Below are 21,881 nucleotides of genomic sequence, written 5' to 3'. Positions count from 1 at the left end.
GTTTTAGTGTTATTTTCGCATTACATGTATAGGTAAAATGTAAACAACGATTTTCAAAACAATTATTTTTATTTTGTTTATAATAATGTAGAGAAGCGGCATACAACTAGTACACTAATGAAGATGGCGTAAAACATGGCAACCAACCGAATAAACATAAATATTATCATCTAAAAATAATTCGCTAATCATAAAGTAATCGAAACAAGGCAACACTGAAGAAGACCATAGATAATTTTCTGAATAATTCTTAGTATATTTTTCGCTTTTATAACTGTAGTTTTGTACCTATTTTGGAATTTTCTAATAGCTTATTTATTACAACCATAAAAGTAAACGTAGTTTGTGCTTTATATAAGAGAATATAGACAAGCTTGATAACATACAAAAACAATATATTTTGTCGTATTACAAAGACAAAATTAATAAACATGCACGAAAAAAAATTAATATAGTGCACAAAAATTATATAAAACACTAATGTTCATGGAACATCGAGTAAACAAGAAAATCTTAAAGGAAACTAATGAGGTATTAAGATAAAAAAGATGTCGAACTTTCAAAGTTCACAAGGTAACTAAAAATACTTTATACACAATACTAAGAGCATAATGATTGACTTAGAGTCCTAATTATTATAATATCTCCACTGGTATATATAATATAAGTATTCATAATTCAACAACTGTTAGACGCGTGGTATTACATCGATTTACTTTTCCTTGATGATCGCATCACCAATCATGTGACGACCGAACGTTCTATTGAAATAATCACCTAAAAATAAATTTCGCTTTTATTTTTAATAGCCTCATGTATCTGTAATTTCCCAAAAATCGATATAATACCAACGAAATCTAAGAATATTTAATCTGTGGTATGCAAAACTGTGTTCAGAAAAATATATATTTTCATGATCACATTCTGGTAACTATTGCTTATGTACCGTGCTGTAACAACTATTTCATGAACTGTATTTGTGGTAAATATATTCTAAAAAATTACTATAACATCGTGTCAATTAAGCACACTTCTCTAAACAATCAAAAATTTTATGTACAGTCGAAATAATTACTCACTATGGCAACACTGATAACTGTCAACAAGGTTAATGTATACGCAAACACAAACCGACTTATTTCTTAAATCTCACTAACACGCTAAACATAATGTTCAATCAACCCGTAGCACTTAATTCTAATTGTGAATCTGTCGCAGCTCCCACGAACCGCACTGCGGAGTTCCCCGTTGCCGCCAAAAGTGACAGCTGACAGCTGCAGTGTGGCAACTCGACATATTCCAAAATCTCCCATATAAAAGATTAAATGCTCCATGATCCATCTATTGCTCTAAGTTCTCTTAACGTGAATTCTAAAGTTCGGGAAGTAAATATATTTTGTGACTCGCTTACCAATATACTTACACTAAATAACTATAACATTGTACTCTAAAAAATATGTATAATTATTGAAGGCTAATATGAGATTGTAATCACAGTATTTGTTAAGTAACCAGCCCACATTATTACTACAAAATAAACACTCATGCGCCTCGGTATCGATTCGGTATCGGTTATCCGGACAGCCACAGACCAACACATTTTGGAACTACCCGCATCCTATTTACATACATTAGAAGGCAACATCAAGGTATACTTTATTTATTGCTTTTTGTTTCTATTTCTCTATATTCATATAATTTACATATCACCAAATATTATTTACAACGCATTACCTCAATATATTTTATGTATCATCATATTTGAACTTGTCGCGAATCGCTCGAAAAACTTGAAAAATATTCAGTCTCAAGACAAAAGATGTTACAATTTAGAATCTGCTCGTAAAGAACTCTATAAACATATATTTATTATCTTCTCGACTCGTATAAGCGACTCTTTATACGAAAATTGTATAGTATAGTTAAGCTCTGTTATGTTTGTTCGTATACAAAGATATTTGTTCTCTAAATATAAAGTGTGCTCGTTCAATATAAGGTAATGTATTACTCGCTACTATTGTGACACAGTCTAATGTTTCTCTAGTGAGTGCATTCACTATTTTAAATAAACGTTTAGTATACACGTATCTACGGGCAGCACTAATAACCACCTAATGACTTGCATAATATTTTACCTACAATATACTCTATATAGTATATATATAAATGCAATCTGCAAAATGCATAAAACAACAGTTATTATATCTATAAATTGTATAAAATATTAAATAAAATCTATTGAAGTGAGGTAGATGGATGGAATTCACAATTTGTGTGGATATATATTTTATAATCGTCGCCGCATTGGCCCGAACGTTGAGGTAGTTGGATGGAATTACTATGTAAGAGGCCCTACTACGTGACAGGGACCTTACATATAATACAAAGTCACTACTCACTAGATTAGTATACTACTGAAACAATCTCACAAGTGGCGAGTCGACTCGAACTAACGTGTTCAGGTTACACTAGTGACATATGGCATCTCGGTCGGGTAAGGTATACTCTCTAACTGTTGCTACGGTTTCTTATCCGACTCCAAAAGAACGAGGGTTGAAAGTTGACACGAGCGTATTGACTCAGATAGCCATATTATCACGTCAACTTTGTGCAAGACCATTCCATAACCTAACTTAATTTACATTACATCGGTAATGGCACCAATGACATTCCACGGGTCAACAATAAAACCGTTTCAACATCAGCTAATGACGTAACATAACACTCAAGCACCGTTTGAAACCATCAACAAAAATATTGTTCTCAGTTTACATGCACTAATACGGAAAGTCGCAAAGGACATTTCATGAAGCCGCGGCCTTGTTGTGTTCCTCTTCGGAAAAGTCGCCGTCGTCATGAACCGTCATATTATCCCCGTCCTGCTCCGAACTATGTATTCTATTTCTGTCTTCATCGTTATAAGTCTTGGTGTAATAATCTTTATTTAGATCCTTATCCATGTCATGTCTGTCGGTGTCGGCTTCGCTGATGCTGTCGTTCCTTTGTCTTTCTTTGCCCAAATCGAGCGGTTCCTCTGAGTCTCGCATGATATCAGGCTTTCCCATGTTCTCAGTGTATTGTCTTTGCATTTGTTTTAAAAAACGTTGATGAGCAAGAGTGGTCGGCGGTGGTGGTAGTGAGCCCATCTGTGGCGAGGGTTCATCATAAGTTTTCCTTTCCATGTGCATTGCATTCATTTGAGCAAATTTTGCTGGGTTCATTCCTAGAAGAACAATTGTAGTTTAAGTTTTATCAACACAATGATTCTTTAATAATGATCAGGTAAATCTTTGATTAATCTTACCAAACACGTTTTCTCCGATGTACTGCAGGTAAGTGTCCAATATAGCAGATCCTCCTCCGAATCCTGGCGGATAGTCGTCGTGCTTCATGCCCGTCAGACCGTGCGGAAGATTTTCCACGGTTTTCGCTGTTACTGCTCGAACTGCCGGAACTTTTGTTATTGTCGTGTTAGTCAGGTTATTAATATCTGCAATGAAAGGTCTTATTCAGTGAGAATTCTATTAAAATTTTACATTCAATCGTAGAGAGTAATTGTAAAAGACGACTTACGTGGTGGCGATAAAGGGATGCTGTCTTGATACTTCGACTGGCTGAGATCATCGTGGTCGTTATCTCCACAAATGGAGCTGCTCTCGGATGCTGCAGACTTGGCGTCCAGTTTGATGTCAGATCGTCTCGGTCCGGTCGGGGAAGCGCGTGCTCGTAACTGTTCTGGGGATACCTTCACTCCAGCTTTGGCTAGTAATCTGAAAATAAATGGAAGTTTTACATACTGATGGGTTTACCTCTTTTTGGAACAAAGTTTTTGCTTGAAAATATCTTTTCTGTTTTAATATTTAGGACAATTATTTTGCGAGATAACTTACTGGCTTGCAAGTTCTGGATCAAAACGGGTTGGCATTTGCAGTACGGGCAGGTCCTTGGTCGAGATACCGCGGTGTTGTCGGGACATGTGAGAGTGCAGTGAGTTCCGGGACTTCGCTACTGTGCCGCAGAGCACGCATCTATGGAAAAATACTTATTTTAGTACTTTAATTCCGTTGTGTCGCTCAAATGCTTTCTCTCATGTGATTATTTACAAGTTTTTTTTTCAATTCGTTCTCTAAAATAATGTTTTATAGATGTTTCTTTGTAGTTTACCTGTAACCAGGGCAGACGGTATGTTTATCTTCAAGATGAGTCCGTAGAGTGTGAGCCGATCGATATATTTTTCCGCATTTTGGACAAGGCCTGGGATCCGTAGCTCTCACGCGCAGCAGGTCTTGAGTGCGACGACAACCACCTACAGAAAGTATTGAATCATTACTTCAAGAAGTTTTCTAATCTACCCTATAACAGAACGTAGCTAGCTTACCTGTTAATTGGATTCGAATAGAAATATTTAATTAAAAATGCGCTGTGTCTACTTCGTAGTTTTATTCTTGTGTTTCATATAAGCAGACAATTTTCGTTGGGTAAAAATTAAATTATTACGTATATACGATATCACTAATACAATCGCAACTAGAATCGTTACTCACATTGAACATTTGGTTATTGGGACTAATTTATAATATTGTACGCTTAAAAATATTTATATTCCTTACGATATACAAGATTGCCTCAAAGGCGTCAGGAACAATTTCATCTACTCGCTAAATTTTACCGATTTTTATATATCTTCGGATCTATGCATTTGATTCCTATCGCATATATTTAATAGTTAAAACAACGCGGGTGATTGTTCTTGTAAAATTGTATATTGCTGTAAATAAGGTACTTATCAACTTTTAATAGGTTAAACTTCTAGTATGTTGCATATTATTATGCTTAAAGCCACTATTGTTATTGTAAATATGTAGTATAATTGTGAATTAATATATCAGGAATCCATGCAGTGTACGCCCATTTCAGGCATCAAAATTTTGTAAAATATTGAATGTATTGTCAGTCATACTCCAAGTGTATGAAAATCCAGAAAAATACCTCCAAATCGAAACAATCACCCGAGTTGTCCGTCACAAAAGGTCCGGTATGCAATCTCTATTGAAAAATATGTAAACTCTCTATAAACTGAATCCGTATAATATTAAGCTCTAATATAATATGTCAGAAAATATATGCGAACGGAAAGCACTTATTTATATACAGGTTTCATAAATCATTCGAGTTTTTCCTACGTTGACTAGATATGTTTTTAATTGTGCACGTCGCCTACAAGGCTCTAAACGGACTTTAAAAAATAAATCCTATGTTGTTGAACATATACTTATCTATTGCTTTAAAAGGCATTTGATTTCCATATTAATTCTATTTCGTATTGTCTTATCTATGGTCAAAAATATAGAAGCTTAGTTATATGATAATAGCAACTGCAGTGCAACAATCCTTTGGAACTATATAATATTGCAGGCACTTTTGTATGTAAATTCTTGTAGTAGTAAAAGAAAGGTAGGCCAGGAAATACATTTAAAACGAAAAACTGTTAATATATTGCGTCGAAATAAACTGTTGCACCGTAATTTAAATAGTCGACATGGAAGAGATGTTAGAAAAACTTACAATTAAAATAGATACGTTTACAACACAAGTTCATTTTTACAACCAGAAACCACCACGAATTATATATACATAAAACGATTTCCGAAGACTTAGTTCAGAAGTATAATAATACACGATATATGAACTATCTTAGGAACTTAAATACAAAGAAAAGTCTACGTGAAATCGAAGCAACAATGGAAGTTAGAGACATTTGGAAGGAAAAAGAATCTCTTAGTTGCTCTTCGTAAACTATCAATGGCACCGATCATCACAAGTCATAATGCGCTTTACAACTAACCTTTAGACGGCACTGAAACAATCTTCACTTGTAGAATATTCCAGAATCTACACATCGTTTCCTTTCCGCGCAATAACCGTACTACTTTAGCAATTGTTTCAGTGCTCATCTAAGTTTTACTTAAAAGTATCAGTCTATTCTACTACAAAAATAATTTCAGTCAATTTACTCTACAGTTTTATACAATGTTTACATACGAACAAGTACTGCAAAATATGAAAATGCATCGTGGAGATCAATATTGGGTTCCTCTGTAACATATAAAGCCCCTACTCTCAGTTCCCTTTCACAGCCGTTTAGCAAGAATAGCTCCAATAGCTACACCGTATCGTATATCGAGTCTTTCTATCCAATTAGCACGTGTTAGCCCATCCGCAGCTCCATTTTAGCGTTTTCATCTTTTCCCACTGTCTCCTATGTTTTATCCGCATATGATTGCGTACCGAGTTGGGATGCGCGAAATATCTCGAACAAGACGCGACGGGACAGACGGGGCTGTCGCGCGGGTAATGCGCCTCTATGTGTCTTCGCGCTATCACCAAGGAGTCCAGATTCATGTAACACAACGGACACTGCAGACGATCGTCTCCGTACGATGCGCTCTTGGCGTTATCTCCTTCCAAGTACTTTAGCAACTCGCTTCCTCGCTCGCCCCCTTCGCAATCTCTTATCGCCGGCTTTGCCAACGCGTCCCTCGCCGCGGCATCTGCAATGCCGACAGCACTATATTACTGAATGTCGAACGGTTGGCAAATCCGACGATAAACCCTACGCACCCTAACGACGTTTATAAACGGTCTAAAAATATGAATATATATGGAATACAGTAAAATATCGGTTAAAAGTCCCAATCGTTAAATCGTTCCGTCAGTCCGTTGGCACAAGCGGGGGCGGGCGCGGGGCGCCGGCTCTAAGAGTTCTGTCGCTGGCGGATGCCGTGCGCTTGGAGCTGGTGGTTGATGAGATAGTGCTTCGTTTTGCACTTCTTGCCGCAGTGCTGGCATGGGAACCACTGGTCGCGGTCGGTCTGCGAGTGCACATTGAGCATATGCTGGCGCAGGTTGGACGTGGAGGAGTAGACCCGGCCGCAGAGCGGACACTGCGGCCGGTAGCCCATCGCCGCCCCGCCCGCGAGAGCCGCCCCTGTAACACAGAGGCGGCGGTTAAAAATCCGAAAGTACATTTATACGCTATTGTGAGTGTATCGATCGAGATCTGCGGACGGGGCGGGATCGCGCCTCCTCTGTTTGACGCCGTGTATGGAGTTCATGTGTATCTGCATGTACTGGCGCGTCTTGAAGCCCTTGCCGCAGACGGGGCACGGGTGCGAGAGCTCGCGCGCGGCGTGCACGTTCAGAATGTGCTGCTTGAGGTTGCTATTGTTGCTGTACAGCTTGCCGCACTCGGGGCAGGCGGGCTTGCTCGGCTCACCGTTAGCGAAGTTGGCGCCGTACGCGAAGCGCTCGTCCGCCTTGGCCTTGCCGTCGCCGCCGCCCGGCCAGGTCGCTCCTGGGGCAGACGGACCACGCTTCAGTTCTCTCGCCCTAGCATGTCTAACGTAAGGTACGGCTCTAACTTCCATTGTCGCTAATCCCTATCTCTCGCTTTTAGAATATCTGAGTTATTGAATCGAGACGGCTAGCTGACCTACTTATTGTTTTGATTGTTAGTGCTATTTAACGTGCAGTACATGACTCAGTAATGTATAATTAATGACGATTAATTGTCAAATGTTGGTCGCTATCGGAACGTGTAAATGGAAGTATTTCTGGTGGGATCTAATTGCATTTATATCGAGGTGTCATTATCATTACTGCGTCATTATTATATTAGGTATATTAGTGCAATAAGGTTGTCAACTCACCGAAATTATCTGGTATTCCTGATGGGCCCGGCAGTCCGGGAAAACCTAGAAAAATATGGGAATTACTTTCTGAATACGAAATAAGCAACAACCAATTTTAGTCGAATGCATAAATCAAATTGTAAGTTAAAAACAACGAACACTTTACATCTTTAATTTCTTCTAGTAATTACCGGGTAAATTTAGCAATCCAGGGAAGTTGTGTGGCAGAGCTCCGTTAGTATTAGCCATGGTCGCTGGGTCGTCGTAGTCTACTGGCTCCTGCTTGGTCCTGTTGTCCCCTTCAGTGTCACTCGCTCCGGCATCTGATGATGATTCCTCGCCATCTCCTGACTGAAGGACCAATGTTATAACACAATGTTGTTAAGTTTATAAAAGCTGACTGACTGATTATATAAAATCTGGTATAAAAAATATTTTTGCAGTATGTAAGTATAATTTTTTACAGTTTATCTAGTTGAGCAAATGCAACTGCAGAAAATGCAAAACTTCTTTTCTAAGACATCTTTTTTCAATTCTATACATCGCTTAGGTCATTAGGTACTCAAAGTGACGTGTAAAAAATTAATATTATCAAATGGACACTTAATTAAAAAATATTAGAAGTATATCACCAAATTAAATGTATACTGACCATATTATTAGAAACGTTAGACAAGTGTGGGTTCTGCACGTTCTCCAGGGCGTGGCTGAAGAGGGCCAGGTCGTGGCCGTTGGTGCCCATCCGCTCGGGACTGCCCTGCGCAGCCAGCAGCTGTTCCGTCCTACACCAATAAATTGAACTGCCTATAGTACGACCTTTGTAGAATTTGAGGGGAGTTGAACCGAGAGTTCTTATCGAGTGGAAAATTTTATTAGAAATTTTTTGAAGTTAACAGAAGCCGAAAAATAATTCAAAACATCGTCGTAGCTTTTCATAAAATTTGAAAAAAAAAAAAACATTGTTAACTAGGTGTCAATAGATTTTCTCAAAAGTTATGCAATATTGTGATACTTAAGATATTTTGTAAAACTAGAATAATTAATAGTCTGTGCAATTCGTTTGAATCATCATCTAGAAATAAAGAGAGCTTACAAAACCGGAAAGTGTTGCATTCCATAATGCGCAATGCTCGCGCAAAAAGAACACAAAGACAAAATATGGCATCATATAGATATAAATAAATAAAAGTCGTAGGTAGTGATGGTACATTGGTACACCACTAGTAGATTAGGCCCGACATGACAACGCTTCAAAGCTGTAACACAATAAGTCAATACCACTAAAACCGAACAAATAGTGGGAGGGAAATTTTGCCATCAATATGGTAACACTAATTTGAATATAAATTTCTAGACCCCCCATATGGTCATTAACAATTACGTTACCGTTGTGGCGACGTTACTATTGGAATTAAATTCGTCGGATTTTTATGGTTTTCCTATTTAAATGTAAACGATTGTATATAGCGGAAATTATGGCTTCGCTTGTCATCGTGAAACTAATGTTCGTAATATGGTTCTTATTTATAATTATTGCTTAGAGAAAGTAGGGCGTTGGTTGGTATTCGTGAATAAGTTAGCCACTTTACGGAAGATGTACATTCGATATCGTTCATATATTTGAAATGAATATCAATTAAATCTGTCACATTTATGGATATTATTTAGATACGTAACGATTGCCTACATTGGTCTGCTATTTTAGGATGGTTTGGTAATTTAAATTTAACAAACTAGTTTGCAATGAGAATGAGATACTTACGCTTATTTAGATTGTGAATAATAATGTAAACGACTTATGTATAGGTATAATGTAATGAAATGTTTAATGGTGGTCATTTGCTTATCATTATTATATGGATTTTAAAGTGGTTTAAGTGTAGTATAGTATTTAGGTATTCGTTATCATCGATGTTTTAAATTTGACTAAGTATATTTTATACATATTGAATTAATCCGGATCATTACTACCTAGATAGTGGATGCTATATGAGTGTATCACATGATTGAAATTAATATGTTCTATTTAACCTGCAAAATAAACATTGCAGCCAGAGAGGGCAATTTTCACTTTTCGCGAAATACTGAAACACCTATACTTTTATTTTACGCAAGTTTAAAAAATTAGGAATTAAATATTTTTCTGATTGACCCTCAATATGCCCAAACAAATTACGTATGAAATATTTTCTTCTAACTACAAGTAATTAATGATTTTCTCATCACACATAATTAAAATCCCGAAGTGATGAAACTCCAAAACTATATTCACCTGGTCTTCATCTGCGCCTGGTACAGATCGGAGGATCTGGCCCGCTTGGGCGGCGGCGTGCTGGCAGCTTCGTCCGGGCGGCGCGCGCGGCGGCCCTCGCGCTGCGAGTCGCGGCCTTCGCGGGACGCCGCGCTACCCGTCTCTGTCCACGATGAGGCCGACTGTGGATAATGGACTTTATTGTAATGGAATTGAGTATTTGAATAAAAAAAATTATTGATTTTTTTATGTATTTTAAAACCTTATTATTAATAATATTGATATTTAATGCAAAAAAAACAACAAAAAAATTTTTTTCAATTAATTATAAGCAATTAAAAATTGATGAAATTTAAATTAAAATCACGTGACTATAAACGCGCCACGACTGGTCACCATAGATGTGACGTCAAAATGTTTTAGTTGTATACGTTTTTCTATCAACTGAAATGTGTGAAAACTAACATTATGACGTCACACGCGTCCGGGTGACGCTTCGGGAGTTGTCGGTGTGTTTTCGGTACTGGATTCAAAGACTAATTTTTATTTTGAAATAACTTTTGAATTATTGCAAAAAAAAAATTAAAAAAATAGTTTTGTTATAAAACTAATATATAATCTTTCCATTTAGCACAAAAAAATTTTTTATTCAAATACTCAATTAGGGTTGAATTTGCAAAAGTGGATTCGTAAAAATTATGATCAAGATGACGCGGACTGCGGGATAATGGATCTTATTTTAATGTATTTAGGGTTGAATTTGCAAAAGTGGTTTCGTAAAAATTCTGGCCAGGATGACATGGACTGTGGATAATGGATCTTATTATTATGTGTTTAGGCTTAGATTAAGGATTGCTCTTGGAGACCAATCCTTAATCTAAGTGTTTAGGGTTGAATTTTTAAAACTGGATTCGTAAAAATTCTATCCAGAATAATGCGGACCAGGGAATAGTGGATCTTGTTGTAAAGGGGTTAAATAAAAACAATAATTACTTAGCTAAATTATTGTTATCGTTACTTTTTAATGTATTTTTTTTCTAACATTTCTGTTGCACCCTGATATTAATTTAAAAAATAAAAATTTCACATCGATATACTTACCTAAATTGTGTAATGTATAGATTAGCAAGTAAAAAAATTTTAATTATGACCTTATAGTAAGTGTAATATAAAATATGCATACGTTTTTCATTTTAATAAAGATGACTATTTGTTATTATTTTACAATTTTACACAACATTTACTAATTATTATTTTACAACCAAAACTACCAAATCAATCACAATACAAACAATAAACAGTCTCAATTACGACAATTACTCACTGGCGAGGCCTTCTGCTCCAATGTAGTGAGGGGCGCGGGAGGAGGGACATCAGTGAGCCCTCTCACTTGCAGCAGCTGAGCGGCGCGGAGGAACTCCTTGAGCTGCTCCTGGCCGATGTGCACCTCGCCTTGGTACATGAACCTGTATGAAGAATTGTGTGAGCTGTGTGGTAGGGCCTTTAGAGTTGTTAACGCGATATGAAGCTGTGTGGTGCAGCCTTTACTGTGTGACTTTTGTGTCCATAGTTATTTTTTTTTTATTTGGAATCGATGTTTTTTGTAAAATGTTGTAAATTGATGTTTTAAATTTAGAACTACTTTAAAATTTTAAATACAGACATGTATTCATTACATTTCAGAGAGCGTCAAATGTTGACATTTTTTTATACCACACATAACGAAAACATTTTTTTGCATTATTTTTTATTTTCGATATAAAAAACCTAATCACGCAATAGTGCAATTTAGCACAGATAAAAAAGATTGCAAGCACTCACCTCAGCAGACTCTCCATGTCTTTGTCGTGCACATCTCGCAGTATAACAATGGGGTGTTGACACGGATTCGCCTTCAATAATCTGCGGAAGTACGGGCTGCACGCTGATAATACCACCTGTGTTCAAATAAGGGTAAGTTTGTAGGTTATGGAAAATAAAAAAAAAACTGGGTAAAAAATATAATTATATCAATATAATAAATCACACAACAACTAATTATGTAGTATAATTTATAAATATTGTTCTTTGTTATAATTTCTCCTCAAACTTTAGGCAATCGACATCAATGTGACTATATTTTTAAGTTCTTATGAATTTAAATGTATGAAAAAAAATAAACAAAAGAAAAAACGAAAACATTGTCGGAAATGCGAAAAAACATTAATTTTCAATACGTAAATTTAAGTTACAATAATATGTTTTCAATACTATACAATATTTAATAATAAACACACAAGAACAATCAAAACCCACCTTATGAGCTGTGAAAGTAGCGCCCGCACAAGCGAGCGTCACATCAACGAAGTCCTCTTCATCCCTCAACCGCCTGAACGAGGAAACTATGGCCGAATGAAAGTCGTTCCACCGCAGGGAGTACTGCTGCTCGCCACCGGCCGCGGCGCCGCCTGGGTGCCACACTAGTGTTACAGGGCAGAGTGTGTATTGGCAAACGAAAAATAATAACACAATAAAACAATAAAGAACGAAAAAAAAATGATAAAAAGCTGGCACGTTTGATGAGAAAAAAAAAATTCAAAAAAAGAACTAGAAAAAAAGTTAAGAAGCTGGCATGTTTGACGAAAAAATAACAGCGCAGATTAATTAGAAATGATGTAAATTCAATAAAAAATAAAAATAAGTAGATAATAAGCAATTACAAATTTATAAACACACATTTAAATATTAAAGACAATGGTTTTTCATTTATCAAGTGAATAAGGAAAGGTTACATGGTGTTACCTAATTTTATACAGGTATAACAATAATTTAAACTTGAGCTTATGTAAGTGGGAATTAACGTTTTTGGTCGATACTGACTCATAAGTTTCAATGAAAAAGGCTCTACATTAAAGTGATTCATTATTTTAATTATCATTTCAACTCATTTGTCATAAAAAGCGCGAAGTCATTTTTATGTGATTTTAGTAAAGCGCAGTGTGAAACAGTTTTTAACAGGAAACTTATTGATTTTTAATTCGACAATAAACTTCTTTGACTTTAAAATAAAACACAGCCGGCCAGCTGTGCAATTATGTATGAGATTTTATTCATGACCATGCGAATTGTCGAATAAAATTGTGAAACTGACTTTAAAATTGTCAACTTAGCGGGAGGCGGGAAGCGGTATTACAGAAATTGTTATTGCCGTGTTTAACAAATTAAATATAGATTTTGATAAAAATATATATTGAATTAAAAAATACGCGTAGCTCTACTTTATATTAAAAAATTGCCATGGTCCGAAATAGTTCTTAACTTGGAATGATTTAGAAATTTCATAATAGATACCTATTATAAATATAAGGAAAACCCGAATTGGAATCAATTGTTCAGTTTTGAGGCAAAATAAAGTTCTTCATCTCACAACGGAAAAACTATCAGTATCTAAGATGGAGAAACGAAGAAATTTATCTACTTTGTAATACTTATTGCTAACGGGAGAAATACCGAAGCTTATGAAAATTTTAATCTATGATAGTATTAATTTTAACAAATTTACAAAGTAATTATAATAATTTGTGTACTTATAACTTCTAGTTTACATTTAATTATGCGAATATATTCAAACAAAATGTGGTTGAATACATTCTACTGTCCGAACGTTCACCTTTAATCCTAGAGGATTATAAAGGACAGGGCGAAACTACACGCCTTGCAAGTTGCATTATTCACTAAAATATTGGGTTTTGACAAATAAATAAACATTCGTAATAACCACAGATCACAGAAGTAATAACTAATACAGATTATATATCAGCCAATTATTTAAATTGCAGTTTCGCTTAACGTTTCCGAGAATTGTGAAGAATTTTGATTTCATTCAAATTTCATGCGAAATTAATTACAATAATTAAGCGAAATACTTCAGATATATCTAGTTTGTTAATGTTTACCGTTATCTAATTGAATAATTGGTATTGCTAGATTTTATTGATGCAGTTTATTTTGAATAATGTATGTTGTAAACATTCTAATTCAGCATATTGCTACAGCAAAAAATCACTACATAGTTGTACCTATAAAAAAAAGTCGCTTTCTCTGTCCCTATGTCCTTTTGTATGCTTAAATCTTTAAAACTACGCAACGGATTTTGATGTGGGAATTTTGTAATAGATAGAGTAATTCAAGAGGAAGGTTTTAGTATATAATTTATTCGGTTTTAGACAAAGCTGGCGAAGCTGCGGGCGGTAAGCTAGTAGGTATCTAATAATTCAAATTGCAGTTACTGTCAGAAGTAATTAAATCAATTGTATGCCATCATCATACATACATATATCATTATCATCATCTCATTTGTTAAAATAATACCTACTGTTGAATAAGATTTTTTTATTTTTTTTATTGGGAATAGGGAAGCGCTTGACCACAATCTCGCCTTATGTTATGCTGAGATGTGGTCTAAGATGGAACGCGCTTCCCTAGAAGGTACCCGATCACGCTTGAAGATTTAAAAATTAATAATTAATGGCCATATAAAACATAGTTAAATAAGTACGCTTTCACACACAATTACCGAAACAAATATGATAATTAATGTAAACAATGATTTAGTCTACAAAAATAGCCAAATACTTATACATGGTCTGTGTGGAAGGGGTTGCCACCTCCTGTGGGGTCCTGTAGGGAGGCTCATATCAAGTCATACATTCGGTGATATTGTTGGTAAACAACTGTACATTATGCGTATATCCTACTAATATTACAAATGCGAAAGTTTGTGAGGATTTGTGTGTGTGTTTGTTACTCTTTCACGCAAATTCTACTGAACCGATTACAATGAAATTTAACACACATATAGAGGGTACCTTGGATTAACACATAGAATAGTTTTTATCCCGGAAATCCCACGGGAACGGGAACTATGCGGGTTTTCTTTGAAAACGCGGGCGAAGCCGCGGATCACGGATGGAAATCTAGTAAGTAGTTTATAATCAAGGCTTCGTTTTTACCCGACTACGGCAAAGCAAAAGGAGGGTTATGATTTTGACAGGCTATGTATGTATGTATGTATGTATGTATGTATGTATGTATGTATGTTCATCTGTTCCCTCGTAACGTCTAAACTACTTATCAGAATTTGACAAATGACATATCATTAGAAGCGTCTTAATTGTCCGCTGGTTATAGGCTATATGGGGTTTCACAAAATCTAATGTGGCGTCCTCTATCGGACAAAACATACAAAGTAAAAAAATAAAGTTAAGATAAATATCCCGTGTTTGGTATCATTTGAAAGCGCTTTCCTTGTACATTTTGAATATATATATATATTACTAGCATCTGCTCGTGACTTTACCTGTATTCATGGGCTGATTGCATATAATTCACATCTTTTCGTCCATAGCTTCTTTATTAGTTCATCAGTTTAACTTTTGTTAATATTATGCCCCCAAATACACTTTAACACCAAAATAGTACAAATAATATAAAGTGAAAAAACTAAAACCCAACTACGACAATAACCGGCGCTGAAAAAGTATAAAACAAGATTTCAGAATACTGAACTGAACAAAGTTGCTAATGTAGTTACAAGTAAATGGACACAGTAGACTCTACCAAGATGCCTTCGTTGTAAATTGACAATAATGTCATACAATACTATTCTGAAGTATGCAATATTCCACTATGTAAAGATAAATTTTCATGTTTGGAAAGGCGTAGTCACACGTTGTTGAAGTGCTACGGTAAATAGGTATATTATGTAACGTGTGACTACGCCTTTCCAAACATGAAAATTTATCTTTACATAGTGGAATATTGCATACTTCAGGATAGTATTGTATGACATTATTGTCAATTTACAACGAAGGCATCTTGGTAGAGTCTACTGTGTCCATTTACTTGTAACTACATTAGCAACTTTGTTCAGTTCAGTATTCTGAAATCTTGTTTTATACTTTTTCAGCGCCGGTTATTGTCGTAGTTGGGTTTTAGTTTTTTCACTTTATATTATTACAATTGTGGAGTAACTAGTAAGTAATTTAAGAGGTTTGATTGAAGACATTTTAATAGGATTACAATGTTTGGCTGTTTTTGCGTTTATTAATCATGTTGTAATTAGTTAATGAATTTAAATATTGTTGTTGTTTTTTTGTAATTATCATAGGTGCCTATGTACCTATTATGTAGAGTTGGGATGTATTATGTAGTGTTATTCAGCGATGATACTTGTAAATCTATGAAAGCTGTTAAATTGTATAAAATATGTGAATTTCATTAAAAATAAAATTAGATAAGTAATTAAATAATAAATATTGTAGGTAGAGTGGATGATATTATTTACACTTTTTAAAATATTGTGGTCAATTAATCGAAATCTTACTAAATAAATAAAATGACAAAATTACATTATGTTATTAATGTAGATTTGCAAATTGCGCAATTCCTTAATCTTGTTTTGTTATAAGCTTTCGTATTAGCGATCAACAAAAATGTACGAGCGTGACTCAGGGTAGCATCGCACCGAATTTTGTACGCGTAGGTACCTAATTACCTACTAGGCATTTTACTAAAACCGTACAATTTCAAGGAAACATTGTTCGTTGTTTATTCATCTAAATAAACATATTGGTTTTATTATAAGCTATTTTAGAAAGGATAACTACAAAATCCGCATTGATTCTATATTATTAAATTGAACAATGTTCAAAATTACATACCTAGCCAAGGTATGAAAAACAAAATTATATGGACTGGCATAAAATGTCGTGTTTGAATGTTACTAAAAAAGATGTGCTAGTTTAAAATTTGTCTTGTCTATCATCTAAATGTTTTTAGTTAGAGAAGATAAAATTTTCCAAATAAAAAAAAAATTAGTACTTAGATATTTTAAATTGGTAATGCACGACTTTTAAGCTAAATCAGTGCGCTAAAAATAAGATCGCGCATTAGCATTTTTGGACACATTGAAATTTATTACAGTTGTTCAAAAAAGGTTGTGGAAACTTATATAAGCATTTCTAAGTAAATTTTAAAATATTTATTGACCGAATCTCAAATAAGAATTGAAGATACTAAGTAATGTGATTTACGATTTAGATTCCAATAAACAAAAAAAGATGCTTTTTTTTATTTCGTTAATAAATTCTATTCATAAAACTAATGATTTTTTTTTTATATTGAGATACCTATAGCAAAAATATTATATGCATTTTTTGATTAAATTATTTTTTTAATTTTAAAACATTACAAATAAATTGCTACGCACGAAAAATCTCGTAGTTCGCACTAACTGCGCGCCAGTTCGCGTCCACTTAGTGCAGTTGGAAAGTTTGAAGGAGAAAATAAAAATGTTCCAGAACAAATTTCAACGCAAAATTTATGTAACGTGTTCATTACATAGTCTATTATAAGATTTACTTTCAATTGTGTTGGAAATATCATGTGGTTTTTATTTATCTAGATAAATAGCAGAATTAGGCGTTTTACCCAGTTCGCGTCCAAAAATTCCAGTTTGCGTCCACCCGTGGACCAGTTCGCGTCCACCAGCTTAGAAAAAGAATTAAGAGTGTTTTGGGTGATATTTTATCAGATTAATGCAAATAAAAATTAGATTTTAATAAATTATTTATTTACGAATATAGTTATTTAATAAAAACCGGCCAAATTCGAGTGGAACTGGCACAACGAGGGTTCCGTATTAACCTGTTTTTTTTTCATATGTTTTAACTGTAAATGATTATTTTTTCAATATCTCCCTTATTCGTGCTATAAGACGTTGCTTCGTACCAAACTTCAAGTGTCTGTGTTCATGTAAAGTACCCTGTAGGTTTTGATTCCCTTGCGAATGTCGAAATTTGCGAAAATTTGCAGCATAAACGGCTGTATCTTTTGAATTCTTTGGCTTATAAGTTTGATTTTTTCACTGCTTCAAGGGACCGTAGACTTGAGTATTCAATATAAATTTCAGCTTTATACCTGAACGCGTTACTGAGAAAAAGCGTCTTGACAGAAAGACAGACCGGCAGACGGACATACAGACGGACGCACGGATATCAAAGTGATCGTACAAGGATTCCGGTTTTTCCTTTTGAGGTTCGGAACCCTAAACTCAACATTATTATAAATATAATACACTGTAAGGAAACTGGAAAAACTTATTTATATTTATCTTTTCATCATAAATAGAACTAAAAAGTAACAAAAAACAACGTTACGTTATGTAAATAAATAATAATCAGTTCTATTAAGATTACCTACACCTCTACCCTATTTTTTAGTATCTAATGAATTAAATTTCTTTTTTGTTTATATTATTTTCTTAACCACAAACTTATTGACTCTCATTCTCAAAGATACTATAAGTCTCATTCTTGGAATACCTACCCATTTTAAAATGAAAAAATAGCATAAAAATTTGCTAATTTGAATGAAAATTTAAATTATCAACTTGTGGTCTTAGTAAAAAATTTACAATCTATTATAATTTACATATTTTAACAAACAATTCATTGCTACGTAATGAAAAACAATGTGGACGCAATATGTTCTATTGTTATGCACTATAGGTATAGTTTGCGCCCACCGTGGACGCAAAATGGAAGTTGTACAAATTCGGTGTAGTAATTCGCGTCCACCTTATTTTAGCTATTAATTGTAAAAGAAATAAGCTGATTTATAATCCATACTATTCCATGTTTTGTTAGCAAAGTAAAGAAACAGTTACATATTCAAAAATTCACATTTAACAATAAGATACTTACCGTCAAACGCGACGCTGCGCACTATTTATTTTTTCAAAATCCCGCGCGTTTTAGCTCTCTCGTTTAATAGCCAAAATTAAATATTTTTTTTAAATAGGATAGGCGGTGCGCAGGCATATTTTGAATAAGTGTGCATGTCTCTTATACATTGAGGTATTATCGGAAATTTTTCTTATAACAATTTTACATAAAGTATACTTATTTTCGTGAATTTTCTAAAAGATATCCGCAAAATGGACGCGAATAGGCAGGTGGACGCGAACAGGCGCAATGACCCTATTCTGTGACGTACCTACCTGTACTACATTATACATTATATACAGCGCTTTCAAAATAAACACAGAGACACAAGATTAATAGAAAGGGCGTAACGTTTATTTTCAGTTAACTAGAAGTGTGAAACACTCAGAATGACGGAATTGTACCTACGTGAAATAATTCGTATCAAAATAATGCGGAGATCTTTGGATTACGTCGCGCGAACATTACTGTTTGTTACAATTTTACGGCCAAACTATTGACGACAGTTGCGGAATTTAAGAGGATAATCTTGGAGACTATCTATGAGACTATACTATTTTTTAAGTGTTTTCGGATAATTTATGAGTTAAGAGAAAAATTGACTAGATTATAGTATCTATATCACAGATTAATGAAAAAATATAGAGTAATTACAAAATGGCATGTAATTATTTTTTAATTATTAAATTGCATGTACTCACCGGTTTCGGTCGCCATGGCCGGGTGTTCCGAAGGAGACACGGCGGAGTCTGTGCGTGGCCGCGAATTAAATAAATCCACTCCTGCGCATTCCACGCGCGCGCCCAACGTCGCCACTTTAATGCCTTTTTCTCACTTCTCGCCGAAAATCAGGTGCGTGAAACACGCTTGTTAAAGCTCCAGTTGCCGAGTATTGTTAACGTCCTGCAAAATATCTGTGGTCAGAGCGCGCTCGGAACGGCAAAAGCGACGGTATTATTTACTAACTAATATTAACGTATGCACTTTACGATTAAATACTAAATTGTAACGTTGCGTCATTTATATAATCGTCCAGTAATTTAGATAATTGTTCGAGTTTAATAGTCGAAACGATCAATTAATACATAATTGTGTCGATCATTTACGCATGTACCTCCGCTCACGTGAGGTTAATGACAATTAACACAACACTATTACTCGTCTGAACGTCGGGGGTGATTGCGAGCGCGACCGCGGGGTGTTAATTTAGGGCCGGTGCAACGATCGATGTCTGGCCCTGCATCGCGACAATAAGGGAGGAGCGGGCAGATAGAAATCAATACGATGTCCATCATCGCTTGCACCCTCCCCGCCCGCTCTATCGCCTGCGCTTTGCACCCGGGAAATGCATTTTCCGCAATACCGTCGCTTTTGAGCCGACAAGTGATTTGGACGCGATTAAATTGGTGTATAAAAATAATTTGGGGTTCGTACAATTTTTTGTTCGGTGTCCGGTATTGAATGCACCGTTCGCCGTACTTGTTCGTGATGTACGCGCGTGCGATCCGTAGCGCGTCACGCGGGCGACTGTCTCCCCGCCACTGGGCCGAGAATAAACAGGGGGGGTAGTGCGGGGGTGTCGGGGGGGAGCGGGGGCGGTGCAGCCTGCACGCCCACACGCCCCGCGAGCCGGACACATGCACGGAAGCTTGCGGCAGCAGGGTGTCAGATTTGACGCGGCTATGCAAAAAGCCCTGACGCACGCTTGCATAGAAATCGATTGCGTTTTATGACGCGAACTGTGAACGTCTACGATTGATATACAACGGTTGCATGCGATGGATTGCTCGATGCGCGCCCATTCTGTAGCGCTTTGTAGAGATAATGTAAATTCTAATTGAAATGCGAAATGGGAAACGATTTTATGATAGTTCTCTCTATTTTGAATATTTTTGTAGAAAATAAACATAAGAATTGAAGATGCACTCTATCTAGAGTTTGTCTTACAAGTAGGATTAAAATATCAAGTAGGTACCTATTTCTTTCTATTATTAATTGTGGTGAGACATACCTACATACCAAATGCATCATCGTGCATAATAATAATGCAGTAGATACTGTAATACTTTTTTAGTTCTTTCTGTAAGCCCTGCATCTAGTCCAATTTTTAAAAAAATGCGATTCCCTTCAATTACGATAAATACTGCAAGTTGAATCAGGGATTTTCACATAACAATTATTCGCATTATGAGTAGACCAGTAAGTACTTAACAAATGAGAGACAATAATAATTTCTAATTTTAAATTTGATAATTTGAATTGAAATGAATTTTTGTCTCTACATTTCATGCAAATTTTGTTTATTTTTTAAACTTGTACCAATATTTTATTTATTTATTTAGTGACGTTTCACATCGTAGCGTGACCATACACTCGTAGACGCACCTATACCTAGGTGACGTTTAGAAATATGCGACGTGCGTCGTCTATATTATTGTAATTTTATTGCGTCTTATATTTTGTATGTGATTTGTGAGAGTTTTATATTCGATATAACTTGTTGCTATCATTTCTTGTAACACGTTTTAAATTTGAAATATTTCAATGTGAAATATAACATTCTAATTTAATGATTACTGTTCAGTAAATCTAACGGTTACATATGTATGAAAATGATGCATATTTAGAAAGGAGTCATCGATGGTTCGTTTAATTCGAACCTAAGTTTGAACAGATAAAACCGTTCTCATTATAAGTATATTATCCAGTATACATTATCAAACAAGGACAGAAATAAAAGTGTTTTTGCACGAATATGGTTAGATATAGAGGTAGAGACTGACAATACATAGTTTATATATAATAAATAGGTTGGTAATAATAAAAAAAAATACTGAAAATAAATAAAACGCAAATATTTCTGCAATTATATTCCTTTTAATGTCACGTCAATTACAATTCTATAGTCTATATCCAAAATCAATGCAATCTAAAAATAAATCCACAGCCCACACCCAAGCACAGATTAAAGAAAACAGAGCCGCCGTGGCACAGAGTAACAAAATAGAGGCTTTACGTCCGATCATTCGTCAAGCGGGCGACTCCAGTGGGGCAACCGGGGAGGGTTGCGTAAGCGGAAGTGCGGATTAGGAATCAATAGTGGGGTAATGATAGTTGTATTGTAATGTAATGCGCTGTTTGGTGCGCGAACGTTTATTTATGTACTGTGTATGT

General features: G+C 35.2%; 2 protein-coding genes across 13 annotated transcripts in view; one reads left to right on the top strand and one right to left on the bottom strand.

The window, feature by feature from the left end:
* LOC123706345 (long-chain-fatty-acid--CoA ligase 4) overlaps positions 1-21,881 on the top strand; it is a 562,712-nt gene that overhangs the window by 166,414 nt on the left and 374,417 nt on the right. The window lies entirely within an intron of this gene.
* LOC123706348 (protein abrupt) lies at positions 50-20,248 on the bottom strand. Of its 7 annotated transcripts, none has more exons than XM_045655572.1 (14): positions 20,142-20,248; positions 19,409-19,610; positions 12,238-12,401; positions 11,764-11,879; positions 11,267-11,408; positions 9,964-10,124; positions 8,344-8,479; positions 7,883-8,042; positions 7,710-7,754; positions 4,165-4,306; positions 3,891-4,028; positions 3,574-3,770; positions 3,305-3,490; positions 50-3,223 (listed from the first exon to the last, which is right to left on the bottom strand). In XM_045655572.1, exons 2-14 carry the CDS (start codon positions 19,422-19,424, stop codon positions 2,805-2,807), a joined length of 2,022 nt encoding a protein of 673 aa, XP_045511528.1. In that variant the 5' UTR covers positions 19,425-19,610; positions 20,142-20,248; the 3' UTR covers positions 50-2,804. The 7 variants fall into 7 exon arrangements, with proteins under 7 accessions (XP_045511528.1, XP_045511529.1, XP_045511530.1 ...); XM_045655573.1 differs by having other exon boundaries at positions 51-3,223; positions 8,344-8,473; XM_045655574.1 differs by having other exon boundaries at positions 52-3,223; positions 12,238-12,389.

This window comes from Colias croceus, chromosome 3 (assembly GCF_905220415.1).
Source record: "Colias croceus chromosome 3, ilColCroc2.1".
In the NCBI taxonomy this organism is placed as follows: Eukaryota; Metazoa; Arthropoda; class Insecta; order Lepidoptera; family Pieridae; genus Colias; species Colias croceus.
The sequence above is the reverse complement of the archived record's forward strand: the minus strand, read 5'-3'. Positions and strand labels throughout refer to the sequence as shown.

Excerpts from the sequence above, each read along its gene's own strand:
- LOC123706348 (XM_045655572.1), bottom strand. Across the intron at positions 8,480-9,963 it reads CAGGCGCAGATGAAGACCAG|GTGTAGGACGGAACAGCTGC; the intron begins GTGAATATAGTT and ends TTCAATTTATTG. Across the intron at positions 3,771-3,890 it reads GATCCAGAACTTGCAAGCCA|ATTACTAGCCAAAGCTGGAG; the intron begins GTAAGTTATCTC and ends ATTTATTTTCAG.